Raw genomic sequence first — 16,024 nt, 5'->3', positions numbered from 1 at the left:
GACCTGCCCACACCCCATTCCACTTTCGAGTCCACTTACCCAGGAGTGGTCCAACTCAGATTTTCCTTTTTCTAAAACCATTTCCTAGTTTAAAGCAGCAAAAGCTTCAATGGCTCAAGGTGACTTAATGACATTATTAACCCTAGCTTCCGCAATGACTAATTACAGCGAGCTCCAGGCCAGCTCTTGGGGCTAGTACAAACAAGGCGGTCAGACCCAGCTGATTTCCAGTCGGTCTGAGGGGGCCAACCCAAACTTGCACTGAACAGAAGAGAATGGAAGGGACCCCCAAGACTATTGGTGGTTGAACTGAGACCAGGTGGGTGCTCTTTTAGCCACTTCCTCAATGGACTTCTAAGAAGTCATGGAGTTGAGAGGATGTGGCTTCTCTAAGATGGTCTTCCAAGAGCCCTCAACCTTGGATAAGGTTGGGACCAAAAAGACTAGGCTAAAAGATTATGAACATAGAGGGGACAGACTAGGTCACGAAACACGTTTACTCAAGCCCACAAGCCCTGGGAGCAGTGTCTGGCTAGGCCAGGGCTGAGTAAGACGAATTCGGAAGAAAAGTCAGAGACTCCACACCTCCCAGCGACTTCTAGGACTATGAAAGCAGCCAAAGTGAAACTTCTGGACAGGGGCCTCAGGTGGAGCTAACTCCCTGCTGGCAGAGTGGCCCACATTCTGCTGTAAGGACTAGATCGCTGAAGACAGCCCAACAGGAGGGAAGACCATTTTCCCACCTTTTGGGTGAGTACACACAAAACGAAAATCTTGAGCTGTAATCAAAGCATTTATGAGTAAAACTCCTGACCCAAATAATTTGCAAAGCGAATTCTAAGTCTTAAGTTTTATTTAAATAACCTCCAGTGAGAACAGAGTGGGCCAATTACTATTCCTTCCTTGTAACACGGATGAACCAAGACAGGGCGAGTGAGCACCCCTGCAGCCAGCCTGCCAGCCACTCGTGTGAGGGGTGCGATGACTCTCAGTGGGGGCGGCCACGACCTCGGCCCCGGCCTGCAGCCGGGGGGGCATCCACTGTCGAGCGGGGGTTCTTGATGGTTTCGTCGACGGACACGATCAGGCACGCGGCCTCGGAGGCGGCCGTCAGGGCGTTGATCCGCACCATCGCTGGCTCCCACACGAAGCTCTCAAAGTTGTCAGCAATGTCCTCGTTGTTGACGTCCACCCCGTACCACATGCCCCCCTGAGGGAACAGGGAAACACAGAACTGCTTTCACATGTCTTCCCGCAGACCCTTCCTCCTTCCCTCCTTCCCCAAGACTCGGAATGTTAAGAATCCTGACTCTGAACGTCCTGGCACTTCCCTGAGGAAGATGGCATCTGCCTGTGGCATGGCAACAGGAAGCTGAAGTGTACCTCTTCCCACCCCTCCCCCTGCCAACCTTGGATGTGCTGATCACACGGGAGCTCTGGCCGCTTCGAGGCAAGGTGCAGTTTTGGGAGGACTGCATGTATCAAACCATGGTTCTCAGGAGAAACACTTTCCAATCCCTTCTCTCACCGTATCATCTCACTGTTTCCATTAATCCCCATTTTACACATGAGGAAACAGACACAGAGGGCAGTCACTTGCTCAAAGTCCTAACCTGTGTCAGAAGCAAGGTCACTCACCGAGGGCTGCCCAGCACCTAACACCTCTAAACATGTATTTGCTCAACAGCAAATGAACAAATGACGTTCTCAGAGAGGTGACAACCTGCAGGTGGTAGGGCCACGGCTGGCCCACGTGTCAGTGGGGCTCTGGGGTGCTCACCACACCCAGAAACTACTGCATGTGGTCAGGGTGCTGCCAGGCGGGGACCACAGGGTTCCATGGTTCCCCTCACCACACTGTGGCGTGGCCATACTCTTGGTAGAAGCACCGAAGGAACCCTGGGCCTCCAGTCCTGGCTTTGCTTCTGCCTTCAGAGGAGGCAGTTAGTTGGTACTGCGCTTAGTTCCAGCCCTGTCACCTGGGCTGAGCAGAGTTTGAACAAGCACAGCACACTCAGAATCCACACCATCCACCCAATCCCTGGACCCTGAGGAAAGACCTACCTGGGCATGCCGAGCCCGCAGCTTATTGAGGATGTTTGTGGCATCAAAGCCAGCATTGTCGCACAGCTGGCGTGGGATAATTTCCAGGGCCTTAGCATATGCCCCGATCAACAGCTGCTGTTTTCCTGGAATGGTCCTTGAATAATCCCGCAGGTACTTGGAGAGCTCCATCTCAATGGCCCCGCCACCAGCCACCACGGAATCGTTCTGCAGAGACCAGACCCACCTCTCAATACACGTGGTCCCCCTGATCCAAGCTCCAGCCCCAGAGGCGTTGGGCCACTCAGCCAGTAGGTCCCCCAGCCCAGAGAGAGTGGTTCCTTGTCCTTCCTTCCCCCATCTCCAGCCCCAGAAGGCCTCGACATGGCCCTCGTCTAGCACATCCCAACTTCAACCCAGTGAACCTTCTGGTTCCTGACTAGCTTAAAGGTCGCCTGTGGCTTGAGGACACTGGCACAATCCTGGATGGCTGGCTACCTCAGCTCCAGTCTGCTCACAAGAATAAGTCTTGGACCAAGCAAGAAGTAGCACGACCTATTTTGAGAGACTGAGGCTGTTTCTCTATGATTTGTGAGGCAAATCAAGGCCTGCATGCCACCCCGGGGAAGGAATCGTCGCACAAATCCGGGTCTCATCAACTCGGGAAGGAGAACGGGCCGTGCAGACAGGTAGCCACCGGCCGGTACCTTGATGGCCCGCCTCACAATCATGATGGCGTCGTGCAGGGACCGCTCTGTCTCCTCCATAAACTGCTCGGCGCCACCGCGGAGGATGATGGTGCAAGTCTTAGCTTTGGGGCAGCCGGTGAAGAAATTGTACCTACACCCGGGGTCAAATCACACGTGTGAAATCCTGCATGCTGCCACCCTGCTGTGTTCTGACCTCACCAACTCCTCCCAAAACTCAGCAGCTGCTCTTCTGTTCCTCACTAAGGTTCTCCAATCCCACCCTCAAAGACATCTTCCTGGGAAGGTCTGGGGCTGGACCACTGGGACGTAAAAGGTTGCAGACTTTAGACCCAACGCGGTCTTCTTCCAACCAAACACATTCTATCTGAGCTCTTTATGCCCCCAAAGGTGAGACCTCAAAAAAGAGTAGCACATGCTGTAAACCACATCCAAAGGACGGCAGGCGGCCAGACCCAGGCAAGTCTCGTGAGCTCAGGCAAGATGCAGCCCGGGCCTGCGTCTCACCTCTCGCCTCCAATCTGGGTCTCCTCAAAGACCTGGCAGCAGCCCAGCACATCTGCTGTCAGAGCATTCACACTGGTCTGGATGGAGCCTCCGCAGGCCTGAGGAGCACAAGAAGGCAAGGTCATCTACCAGTGAGGGCTCACACTGCACCAGCAAGCGTCCTGCTACCCGGGCTCAACCAACTGCCATGCTGGACTCTGCTACGAGGCCGAGCCCTCTGCAGTGGATACCCCACTCTTACCCTTGACCTCCAGCTGATGCTTACCCCATCCAAAAGGAGAAAACAAAACAGAACTAAGGGAACACAGGGCCTAGTTAAAAGGAGACGGGGACCCTTTGCTTCACCCAACACCCCTCCAGCAAACTAGGGTGCTTTAGGCCCAGCAACTGAAGTCAGGATCAGTGCTTTAGGTTGTAAGCGCCTTTGGTGAGACACTCAAGAAAAGAGGAAGGAAACTTGGCTGGAAACATCACTGCTTGAACTTATCCAGCTAATCACAGCGTTACTGTTAGGCTCCTCGCGACTGATTTCCTGAGCTGTTTTGGTTAGACTAGCTTTTTATCTGAGCACACACACACCGGGACTGGAGTGCTTCCGGGCAAAGACAGTTAAGACAGGCCTGGATTCACATGCCAGCCTGACCGTGCAGGCAGGAAGCCACCGGCCCAGCACCATGAAGGGCTGTCTGACAACCACAATGGCGTCACGCAGGGACTGCTGTTTCTTCCGTAAACCACACGAAAGGTAAATAAAAAGCCCTGCAGGCCGCGCAGGGCCAGCAGCGGCCTTTGCAAGCTGGGTTACCATCATCGTCCTCTTCAGATCCTCCTCCGGCACTCGGCCAGCACAGAACATGTCCCTGTCGGCAAAATACTGGGTGGCCACATCCCCAATGGGGAGTTTGGACAAGATGACTTTGGCTCCAGAATGATGGATCTTCTCTAACTTGTCATAGAGAATGTTCCACTCAGCATCAACAATTGCCTGATAATCCTGAAGAGACCCAGAAAAGGCTGCTTTAGAGTGGAGGTGAGCATATACGGCAGGCTACGACATAGCTCCTAAGATAAAAGGTACTAATCTATTTGGGAATCAACGGTGGTAAACAGAATAGCCACTCCTCAGTCCAAGTAACCAAGGACCCTACAAGACAACTCAGGAATCACCTAAAACTTTCAAACACAAAAGCAGAAAGTAACCCCAGAGTGGGGAGCTACTCCAGAGCTGGCACTGCCAAGGTGTGAGAAATAAGTTTAGTCTGGGTGAGTTCTGGCTGCCTCTGAGGCACTGCACCCCCGGAGTTCCCAGTGACAAGACCTCTTCCCCTAAAGGCCATTCTCAGTTTGAGACACATTTCCCATGTGTATTTGCTGACACCTGGGTGTCACTGCTCTTTGCAGAGACAGCCTTGGTAAGATCCATGAAGGGAACACACCAGTCCCTTGCAGTCTAAAAGGGGAGGCGCCCACAGCTGCCCAAACCAGAGGAATCAAAATACTGGGCTCACTAGACAGCTCGAGCCCTTAGCCCCTTCTCTGGGGAGAGGAGAATACGTCAGCAGGTCTGCCCTATCCCAATTTCCTCAGGTCCAGGTCACTCAGAGAGACTATTCAGCAAGAAAAAAAAAGTGGGCTCAGTATTTAGATATCAATATTTAGGGGGACAGGAGGAAAAAGGGACCTACAGAAGCCTGAAAAGCAGAGCTGGACCCAAGACAGCCAAAAACCCCAAGGCTTTCGCCCAGAAAGCTGCACGTTTCCACACCACTGCCAGCTGCTGGGACCTACCTCCACCGTGTGGACTCTGATTTCAGCATTATCTTTCTCAGCTTTCAGTTCGAGCTCAACATTCAAAAGGGCGATCTTTGGATTATGGTACTTTTTGGGTTGCATTTCAAATCCAGCGTAAGAGAAAGTCTTCTTGAATGCAACGCCGGCTACCAGCTGGGACTCCTGTTCAAAAACACAAGCAGTTCAACAGTTCGGTGCCGGCGTGAAATCAAGCAGGTGGCATGTTTGACTTATACATGTCCTTGCCTGTGAACCTGAAAGAGTTAACCGTGCATCTGTTTCATTGTTTTAACAAAACCTTTGCCATTATCATAAAAGCTGGGAAAAACACACACCATATTTTGGTTGCCCCTTCAGTATAAGGAAAATCATTCAGCTTGCAGAGCCTACGCACAGTAAAAGTCTGTTTAGGGAAAGACGGGCCTCCAAAGCAGGTGCCAAGGGATAATGCTGTATTTACCTACAGCACCAGGAAACGAGCGAGGCATTTAGAAATGACCCACAGGCTGTCTAATGCCTTCGCCTTCCCACTCCCAACCCCGTCTTCTACTGCACACACCTACACATCCCCTCCCCTACCTGCACTACGCGTATCCATACCCACTCACCCACCCACCTACCTATATACATATATATATTCTGGCATGTATGCTGCAGCCTAGATGCTTCCTCTTCCCAGGAGATGAAGCCAAAAGGTCAGAAGGGTCAGAAATACCCTGCACAGTTCCCAAGCTATCACTGTGGCTTCCCACATCTCAATCCTTCAAAACGTGAACTTCTATTGCTTGTTCCCTAACAGAGCTTCCTGTGGGTTGGATTTAACAGCAAGGAATAACAGAAGGCATGTTGCACCTGGGAATGACTTCAGCACTATCGGAGACTCAGGTGCAAATCTCAGATCGCTTCCTCACTAAATGACCAGGTCATTTCCCAGTCCATAAAATGGGGCATTCAGTTCAGTGTCCTGAATGTTCTCTGCCAGTGCTAACCTACAATCCTGACCTCTACTCCTGTAGCCTGTCAGTGAACAGATCATCAAATCCACAGCCTCTTAACGGGGGTGAGGCCTGAGCTGAATCAAGATGGCTGAGCAGAAATTAGTCAAACAGAAAAAAGGAACAAAGAAGTGTTTCCAAGAGGCGGCAGCAATGTGGTGGAATCAGGGAATGAAAACATGTGCAGTTGCTATAATATAAAGTAAAAAGCAGGGACCAGTTTAAGAGACTCTTACAGGCTCTGCTAAGGCCTGGTTCTTATCCTGTGCGAAATGCAGAACCCCAAAGGGCTTTACACAAGGGTAACAAATTGGGGAACTTCATCCTGCAACGGAAAGTAAAATGGATTGAGGGGATGCAAGAGTGGAGGAACAGTGACCACTGCCAGGACAACTGTCTTGGGAATAAGTGAAAGAGACAGATTAAAGAAATAAATTGGTAGGCAAAATGACAGGTTGTGGGAAGCTGAAAAGGTTTTCAAGGATGACCCTAGTGAGTTAAGAGCTACACATGCTGACATAGATCAAATTCTAAAATATGTAGTTAAATGGACAAACGTTGCAGAAAACTTTTGTTTCATAAGTTTATGTATTACAAGCTGGCATTCGTGTTTAAGAAAGCAATATTTACACGTGTTTATAGATGCGCAGATCATTCTGGAAGGAGACACACACAGACAGACTCAACTGTGGTCGAATGTGAGGCAGGAGTGGTTTAGGGGACATTTATTTTTTCCTTTAAGCCCTTTTATGCAGTTTGAACTATGTATCGTCTATTCAAGATAAATGAATAAAAGAAGGGAGAGCTTGGTCATATCACTTGAAGAAGAATGCACTGGAAAGTACTGCTGAGATTTATTCATTGAGAAGGTCATCGATAATTTATCAGAGCTAGCCCTGTCCCATCCCCCATCAACACTGAGATTCTGAAACTCAGCCAGTTGTCATCATTCTGCTGACAATATAGGCCCACAGAGGTTACACAATGTGTGTACAGTCACAGCCTACCGGGCAGGATGGGGAATACAGCCCAAGCCTGACTTCCAGCCCAACTTGCGTTCTCTCTACCCCTGTAATGTATGCTCTCCGACACCACGCTGTGTGAAAGGTCAATGAGAAAGCAGGAGCCTCCTGTGGAGGCCGCAGCAGGCTTACCTCTAGGGCTCCACCTTGCACCTTCTTGATTCCAATCATTTTGAGCTGCAGCAAATCGTCGAGCATTATCACCGCATCCACCACCATCTTGGCGAAGAAGGCTTTCTGCTGGGAGATCAGCTTGGAGCTCAGAGCAGTCATAGCACACTTCTCCAGCAGCCTCCTCTGCTCCCTGGGACACAACGGTGGAACCTGCATCAGGCCTTGAAAGCCTCTCTTGTCTGAATCTACTACAGTGTGGAAGTGCCTTCCATTCCGGCCTCTAAACTCAATCCCCACCAACTTCTTCTGTGTCTTTAGGGAAGATTATCAGTGACAGATGGTGACTGCAGTCAAAGACCTCATGTGTGACAGCTTTTAAACTACAGTCTATCAGCCTCTTTTGTGCTGAGTGGCCTGGGGCACAGCCAAGGGTCCAGCAAGAGCCAACCAGCCCCAGGCCCATACAGGGATCGCAACATGCTTTGCATCCAATTTGGCCACAGAGAGTCAAGGTTCTCACAAAGCCCATCGCACTTACACTTTATCTTCCTTCTTCACAGTCACAGCAATCTCTTTGATCTTGTTAACTGCCTGCCAAGAACAGAAGCTGAGTGAGTCCTGCTATAGACAAACGGGAGAAGTGCATCCCAGCCTCTCTTGCTAGACCCTAACCTGTGTATTCCCAAATCTTAAGCATTTTTACTCTACAACTTAAACAATATTTCTTACAGCTGCCCAGAAAAATGTAAATCTCTATAGTTTAGAAATGTAGGATAGGTGTAGTTCGGAAGAACCTTCAGGGTGCTTTCAGGATTTAGCTCTGGATATGCAGGTAACACACTAAAACAAATGAGTGGAAACAAGCCACGACAGTAAGTTAGGCCAAACCTCTGGCTTAGAAAAACATCTATGACAACTTCTAGCACTTTAAGTATTAATTAGATATGTCATATAATATGCTATACATGCATCTCACTTCTCATATACCTCATTTTAATGTCACCAGCCTAAAACTGAGATAGTAAAGGGAGAAAGAAAGACATAGAGGGAATGACTTGCCCCAGGTCACAGAATGAAAATCTAAGGTCAATAAGAGCCAGGTCTCAAGACGTGCAATGAAGTACTTGAGAAACAAAATAGCTCTCACTTACTGAGAGCCTACGACATGGAGACATCATAGTCTATCAGGAAACCTAAGGCTTAAAGAGATTCAGGTAATACAGCTGTCAAACAGCTACTGAATGGTAGGGAACAGGATGCAGAAAACGCCCAAGGAACGCTTTCCCAGTCTTTCCACACCCCAGGGAAGGTGTCATCCTAAGAGAAATACGAAGGTGCCCAGGCCCAGGAGAAGTTAGCCAGCACTCCCATACCAACTGGGTGGCCGTGCGGAAAGCTCGGATGATGATCTGTGGGTGCAAACCTTCCTCCACATAGGGTTTCACCTGCTTCAGAAACTCTGCAGCCAGCAGGGTCACTGAGGTAGTGCCATCACCGACCTGGAAGAGGATGACAGGAAATTCATGTTTTCTCATGTTCAGGGATAAAGCCCCCAAACTCCATTTTTAGGCAATCTACCCATTTAAACTGGTGACTGTTTAAATGGCTGTGAAGCTTCTTTCTGGACGCATAGGTGTTTATAACAAGCTGAAAGAAGGTGCTGGTGGTTAGGTACCCATGCCACCAAATGGTCCGGAGCTACAAAATTAATTCCCCAGACCAGGACCATTCTCCAAAGAGGACTGATGTGGACAATCAAATTTCCTTGGGATATAAAATCATACATGCAAATTAACTGAGAACCTATTTATCACATGCAGGCACTATAATGAATCAGGCATCCCAGTCATGCTTATAATACAAGGCTTACACGTCCCAAATAACCATGGTAGCAAGAAGCATGAGATAAATGCTCTTTAAGGAGCACAAAGCACTACAGCAGTTTACAAAAAAGATAATTTCCAGCCAAGTCCCACTGAAACAAACCTCCCGGGACCAGACAAAGTCCTTTATATGTTAAATGCTATTTGGAATAAGCAGATTGCAAGTCTGCTAATCTTTCTTACATAGCAATTTTCTATGATGGCATCTACACTCTATTTTTAATGAGGGAGAAAAAGAGTAAGAGCTTGTAAGGAAACTGGCCAATCTCCGATTTGGAATAATTTTATTTGCAACTTACTTATGTCCATCGTGTAATATAGAGACTTCTCAAGGGGGAAAAGGGTTAAAGGGTTTAAGCTGCCAAATTCCTGGACAGAAAGGTATTACTCACTTGTTGAAGACATCAAAAGGTCAAATGCTTTTAATGTCTTCACACTTTTATTTTATATAAACCAAACCACTCTTCTCACTTTTATTTCATATAAACCATACTGTTGTATAGGCTACTGGGTCCAAATAAACCTTTTCATACAACTTCAGGACATATCTGTAATACTCTAAAATATAAACCTGTTGCTCTCAACATTTATTATCAAGATTCCAGTGTAAGAAATTATTTTTTAAAAGGCAGCCTGGTTAATGCCACTGAATTGTACACATTAAAATGGTGAATTTTGTTATGTATATTTTACTACCATAAAAAGGGGGGGGGGGACTGGAAACCTTAGTTTCCAGCCCCATTTTATAAGCTGACTAACAGATGAGAGGTTAAATTATTTACCTAGCAACTCAAATGCATGACCACACCTAGGCCTGGTCCTCGGATCTCAGCTACATGCAGTGGAACAGTATGAATTTTAAAAGATTATAAGCTCTAGCTAAGTATTTTTACAAGCATGCATTACTCTTGAAACTGTAATTGTAGATGTAAAATCAAAAACTGTCAAAGAGAGGCAAGCCAAGGAGCTAGTAGTAGGCATGTGTTTCAACCTCCGTTTAAACACATCTGCTTGACTTTCCTACCTCAGCATCTTGGGATTTGGCAATGTCCACTAAAGTCTTTGCTGCAGGGTGGACAACGTCAAGGAGTTTCAGAATCGTGGCCCCATCATTAGAAATTGTGGCTTTGCCTTGAAAGGAACAAACACAAAGTAAAAACTGAAAGACCGTTTCTTAAATTCTGTCTTCTAGTTGGCCTTGGAGCCCATGGGCCCTGTATTGGGGTGGGGCAGAAGGGATCACGGCGGGAACACGCCGGTCTTTTTAGTTAGTTCTGTGCACAAAGGGCCATCTAAAATCACAAGCTTCCAAAGGCCATGAGCTCCTGATTTTCTCTGAACAGTATTTAGCACACCTCACTGGATGTGAAAAATGTTTTTGAAATGAAAACGAGCAATCATTTAGATATTTGTAACAGTTAATACCCCAGTATCTCACATGTCAATCAATACACTAAAACAGAAAAGGGAACTTGTTTGTTTTGGCAACACGATACAATGGGAGGGACCCCAGGCAACTCCCGATAGTTCTATTTCACGTCTCTAGGCTGCATCTCGCTACAAGGTAATAGTCGCCTAAGCCCAGATTCTCCCAGATAGTCCCACAGGGCTCAGCATTCAGGATCATGTGTGAAACGGAACCGCTTCATGTGGGCAATCACTCAGAGATCGAGAAGCAGCTGCATTTCTGATGCCAACCTCTGCCAGTTCCAAACACTCCCCAGAAGCCTCCTGTCCTGTACACTGGCCGGAGGAACCCTGCAGACTCACCTCGGCCGTCCACAATGAGCTTGTCCATGCCACGGGGGCCCAGGGTGGTTCTTACAGCCTCGGCAATCACCTGGCAGGCACTGATGTTACTTACAAGCTGGGGGATGCCTTGGGAGCTATCAGTCCCCTCTTTCAACAGGATAACTGGTGTGGGCTAGAAAAGAAAAAGCAATTGACTGCTTTTAATCATCATTTATTACTATTATACTCAAGGAGGGAAGGGTGAGGAAAAATGCTCCCAGCTCCCCCATAACAGAAATATCTGGTGGCCTTTTCAAACCATTCCCCCACTGTCCACCACATTCATTCCTTAAACAGACTCTACCTCCAGAGATATTGCCAAGACCACAGCATACCTGGCAGGTGTGTTAGAAAATGGTTTGAGAAGCAATGATTTTGTTTAAAAGAACCAATCAAATAGTAATGTGGTCTCTGGTGCCCAGCTGAATGAGCACAGCCTTTTCAACTTCTGCCCCCATTCCCAGGGTTGAGGAATTAGGTCGTGGCACAGGAGGAAGCAGCAGGGTATGCTCAGCATTCACCCTCCAGCAAAACCTCCAGTTATCTGCGTTACAGCTTAATCCTAGAGAAGTAGATGGGGCCCTGATGCACAACATGAGGTGCCCATAGCTGCAGGCGCTGTCCTGGAGGCCCAGGCAGGCAGCTTTACCGACGATGTGTAGCAGGAGTGTCAGGAAGCAGTCAGGCAGAGAGACAAGTAGCACTGCTGTCCTGCCTCACAGAATGACATCTCATTCGTACAGCAACCTTTCTGTTTCTCTTGCTGGGACTCATCTCCAATCAGACACACCAAAGAAGTTCTTCTCCTATTTTGCAACGGCCCCCAGAACAGTCCCTAAAGAGGCTTAATTGGCAGAGCTGCTTTAGAAAGTCTGGAAGACAGGGATACTTGCTTATTTTAAAGGGACTGCTTAGATACCTTTGCAGACAGTAATTCCTCGGCTTAGCAAACCAGACTTCTTTGTCCCTGTGTCCAAACTTGTGCTTCAGCGAGGAGCTCATGAACCAGACCCAGTCTCCCCAGAGCCTATGGCTAGTCGTCTTTGTATGAAACTACACAATAAGGGTACACACTGTTTCAAAGCTTTGGGTATATGTGTGCTATTAGGCTATGATTTAAAATTTATTTCTTACTGTGAAGTACAAGATACAGTTCGAAAGCTACTGCCCACGTCCACCCTTAGGGGTACTTCAGGTGTCTGAGAAGGGAAGGCCCAGGAAAGCACAGGGCTGTCTCACCCTAACAACAAGGACTCAGGACTTCACACACAACAGTCTAGCAACCCGGGAGGAAGACGCCATCATAAGAACTGGGCAATTCCTTTACAAGTTCAAGTCCTTTGGCCAGAGCAGCTGGAGGGTAGTGAATAAGTGGAAGGTTGGAATAAGGATGAGGAGGCAGGAAGCACACCACGTACTCACTTGTAGATTGTGTTAAGGAGTTTGGATTTTACTCCTACAAAGAAGATAAGCCCTGGAAAGATTTGCAGCAGAAGAATGGCAAAGTCTAATTTACATTAAAAAAAGAAAACAAAAACCAAAAAACTAGAAAATACGTAAGAATGAGCAAAATACAATGTGTAAATGCATAACAAGGGGCTGAAAAGACGCCCAACAAACTCTAATAAGTAAGAGCGGCAGTAAATAGGGTTTTGGTAATTTGTGTTGTGTATTTTGTTTTGTTTCAACTTTTTTCTAATGAGCGTATCATACATTGCTTTTTTTAAAAAAAGTTTCCTATTAGATAACCCACTAAACCCAGGGCCAGGCATGAGCTGGGGGGAAAAGTGCTTCCTTTTCATGGTAGTGTCCCAAGATTGGTAGCAAGAAATGGCCTCTCTATACTCCCATTCTTTTGGGCCCCTCATATACCTTCTGTAAGGAACGATGTGTTCCCCCCCAAAAGCCCCGCCTTCTTCCAGTCCAGCTAAATCATTTCTCATGGCAGCCCCACGTCTTCTCTTCCACGCTTGTCCCAGGTGGTCTTAACTTTACATCAACAACCTACTTGAGTCCCAATCCCTTCCTAGCGCCTTCAACGGGTTCCTCTACCCCTCCACCAGGCTAACTTACCCAACACTTTTGTAGACCTTTCCTCACCTCCACCTCCAAATTGTACCCCTATCTACTAGAGCCACCCTGCCACTTCTACCAACACTACTTTCTTACCACCAGGCCAGCAATTCTTCAGAGCCTTAATTCTTCCAGGAAGTTTTCTCAACTGCAGCTAACGGGCATCTGAACAGGGGATCCCATAACCCTCTCTTCGCTTCCTCTTGCGCACAGCTTTTCTATTTGCCATCCTTTCTTAAAGCATGAGCTTCCCAAAGGTAAGGACTATACTAATCTCAATTTGTAGAGTGCCTCAATTAGGCCACACATGAAGCAATCAATATTCAGCAGCTTTTGGTGCTAGAAAATCAACTGTTAAATATACATACTCAAAGGTGCTTAAAATAGCGATGAAGTAAGATAGCACTGGCTCCTCGAATTTGGAAAAGCATTGGCAGTGTGGTGACGCTACATTCACGGAGAATTCTTAAGTACAAAACAAGAAGGGCATAGAAGCAGCTGACCATATTGTCCCCAAGCTCTCTATGCTTTACAGATCCTAGAGAAATGGCAGGCTGGGTAGAGATCCTATGGAGAGGGAAAGGTAGCAGAGCTAGACTGAGCCAAGCCAGGTCATGCAGGATGGGTCCTCTGCTACCAGCTCCCCAGGGGTGGACACTGCTATGGAAAGCCCAGCTTCTGTCCCTAAGTTACTTTTGATCACACTCATTTTTATTTGAGTAGCGAAACAAAAACAGAATCCAATAATCTGTCAAGGGTATCATAGAAGGCTTGGGAATTTCGGCTTCATGGTCTTCCTGTTCACCCTTCTTAAAAAATTTTATGAAGCATTATAAACCACAGTGTTCTTCTATAAAACCGCAATAGGTATTTATATGCCAAGGCCTATAGCGCTCACGACAAAAGGCAAGGGCATACATTGTGCACATGCTGTACTCAAGTCACAGGACTGAGGATTTGGGGGACCCTTTTACCTCTCTTCCAGTTACAGAAGGCTTCTAGAATGTCAGGGACCCATTTGATGACAGCAAGGAGGATTCTTGGTAACAGGAGTTTCAGAAGGATATAAACAACCAATACAGCAGGGAAACACCCAAGTGTGGTGGTCGGGATTCCTAGAATGGGTAGAGCGCCTTGGTGAAGGATTTTATCACCAGACAGAACTTTGGTTCTGATCCCCAGTTCTGTAAATGCAACCAACTCATGGTAGCCCTGGTAGAGGATGGATTACAGGGAGGGCAAGAAGCAAGCAACCACTTACCTAGCAAAATAGCTAACATTTGCTGAGTGCTTACTTTATATGTATTAGTTCATTTAATCCCCACTAACAGACTGAGGACCAGAATTTTATTAACAGGCTCAAAATCACACACCTAGTAAGTGGCAGTTATAAGCCTCGGCATTCAGCATGGCTCCAGAGCCTTTACTCTCAACTGTTCTGTACTATGCCGCCTCTGCACAAAAGATGCAAATCTCTTCAGGAATATATGATGCTGAAGATGGACTGAAAAAGGGCCGCCCTGGAAGTATGAAGGGCAGAGGGTGTACAGATTAATGCCAGGTTCCTTCTGTCTTGGGTACAAGCTGGATTCATAGGGCATTTGGTAGCAGAATGAACACCTCATAGGTGTCAGTTTGGCATCTAACAGGACGAAAAAGCTGCAGGAAGCAGGAAAAACAAACGAGAACTAAGTCGGACTGATAGGTCAAAATGAATGAGTGAACGGCCAAGTGCACAGAAAGCAATACCTCAGTCAGGGTTTTGCCTCAAACGTCTCCTGAAAAGCTGGCCCTGTTCAACAGCAACTCAAGAGATAGAGGCTTGGGACCCATGGAAGGTACCTGCAGCTATGAGATGGAGGAAAGGGAAGCCGTGTGTGGAAGGGGAAAGGGCTACAGGGAGCATCCAGGATTCATCAACTCCCCTAATCTAAGAAAATGAGATCCCGAGTTTGGTGGCCTGGAGTGGGAGCCTGGGTGTCCCCACCTCTGACCCACTATCGCCATCTGCCCTGCCCATTCTCCTGGCTGAGGAGCAGCTGGGCATGGTACATTCAGTAAGCACGAAACGGGTTTACTTAATGAATGAACGAGCGAGTGAATGAATTAAAGTATGCAGCAACGGGAGGGTTGGGGTACAGCCAGACCCCATAGTTGACACCTTGCGCTCTACCCATTCTAGGAAGCACCCGTCTTTACACCCACATTTCCCAGGGCAGCCAGGACTCCCAAGCCTGGCCGCCGATCGCATATGCACGCTCAATCCGCACTAATTTACCACAAGTCATGATTGTGGGGGGCTCCAAAAAGCGGGTGTCCGACGCGGGTACGCGGCACCGAAGCACCCTGGGATTTGTAGTCCCCAGCCGACCCGACCAGAGCCTCCCCTCGAATCCCACATAGCCCTAGCCAAAGGCTCCTGTTCCGTGCCCGCGCCGAGCCAGGCCGCAGCGGGCCGTAGCCGCCAACAACTGGGGACCGGGGCGAGGACAGAATCTAAGTAGGCAGGAGAGAGCCCTAAGGGGGAGGTCCCGGCCAGGAGGCGTCAGCCACCGGCCAGAAGGTAGTGGATGGCGACGGATACACAAGATGCCACTCACCATCATTTTGGAAGCTTATTCAGTGGTCCGCTACTTCTCTTCGCTCTGCGTCCGGACCTCCCAGCAACCCCACAATGCCTCGCGCCAGAGAAGTCCCCAGAAGGCACGCTGAGCCGTTGGACACGGAGAGGAAAGGGACGGGCTACTTCCGCCACTCTATGGTTTGCTACCACAGAGTGGTGTGGCTAGAAGGGCCAGAGGCGGAGCCTCGGAAGGCGCTCTGGCGAGAATCATCGGATATCGGAGATTCGCCAATTTCCGGTCGTGCTATGCTGAGCAAGTAGGATCGTAGCTCGCCCGTGACAGTTACCAGTACTAATTTCATGCCCCCCTCTCCACGACCCCGGGCGCCATACGAAGGAATGCAATAAACGCAAACTTTTATTGAACGCTGTGGTGTAAGCTTATGCTAAGTAAGCTCTTAACGCGAGTGATCTCATTTAATGCTCACAAGCCTATCGCGTTGGTACTGTTATCATGTCCGTTTTACAGATGAGG

At 48.2% G+C, this 16,024-nt stretch overlaps 1 protein-coding gene across 1 annotated transcript; it reads right to left on the bottom strand.

Annotated features, from left to right (window-relative positions):
* Positions 1 to 835: 835 nt before the first annotated feature.
* CCT7 (chaperonin containing TCP1 subunit 7) lies at positions 836 to 15,665 on the bottom strand. The gene is made up of 12 exons (XM_019712849.2): positions 15,527 to 15,665; positions 10,833 to 10,986; positions 10,087 to 10,193; positions 8,553 to 8,678; positions 7,718 to 7,770; positions 7,198 to 7,369; positions 5,046 to 5,210; positions 4,063 to 4,251; positions 3,258 to 3,355; positions 2,751 to 2,883; positions 2,065 to 2,271; positions 836 to 1,210 (listed from the first exon to the last, which is right to left on the bottom strand). The coding sequence occupies exons 1-12, from the start codon at positions 15,530 to 15,532 to the stop codon at positions 989 to 991; spliced, it is 1,632 nt and encodes a 543-aa protein (XP_019568408.1). The 5' UTR covers positions 15,533 to 15,665; the 3' UTR covers positions 836 to 988.
* Positions 15,666 to 16,024: the final 359 nt, after the last annotated feature.

The sequence above is a fragment of the Rhinolophus sinicus genome, linkage group LG05 (assembly GCF_036562045.2).
Source record: "Rhinolophus sinicus isolate RSC01 linkage group LG05, ASM3656204v1, whole genome shotgun sequence".
Lineage (NCBI taxonomy): Eukaryota > Metazoa > Chordata > Mammalia > Chiroptera > Rhinolophidae > Rhinolophus > Rhinolophus sinicus.
The sequence above is the reverse complement of the archived record's forward strand: the minus strand, read 5'-3'. Positions and strand labels throughout refer to the sequence as shown.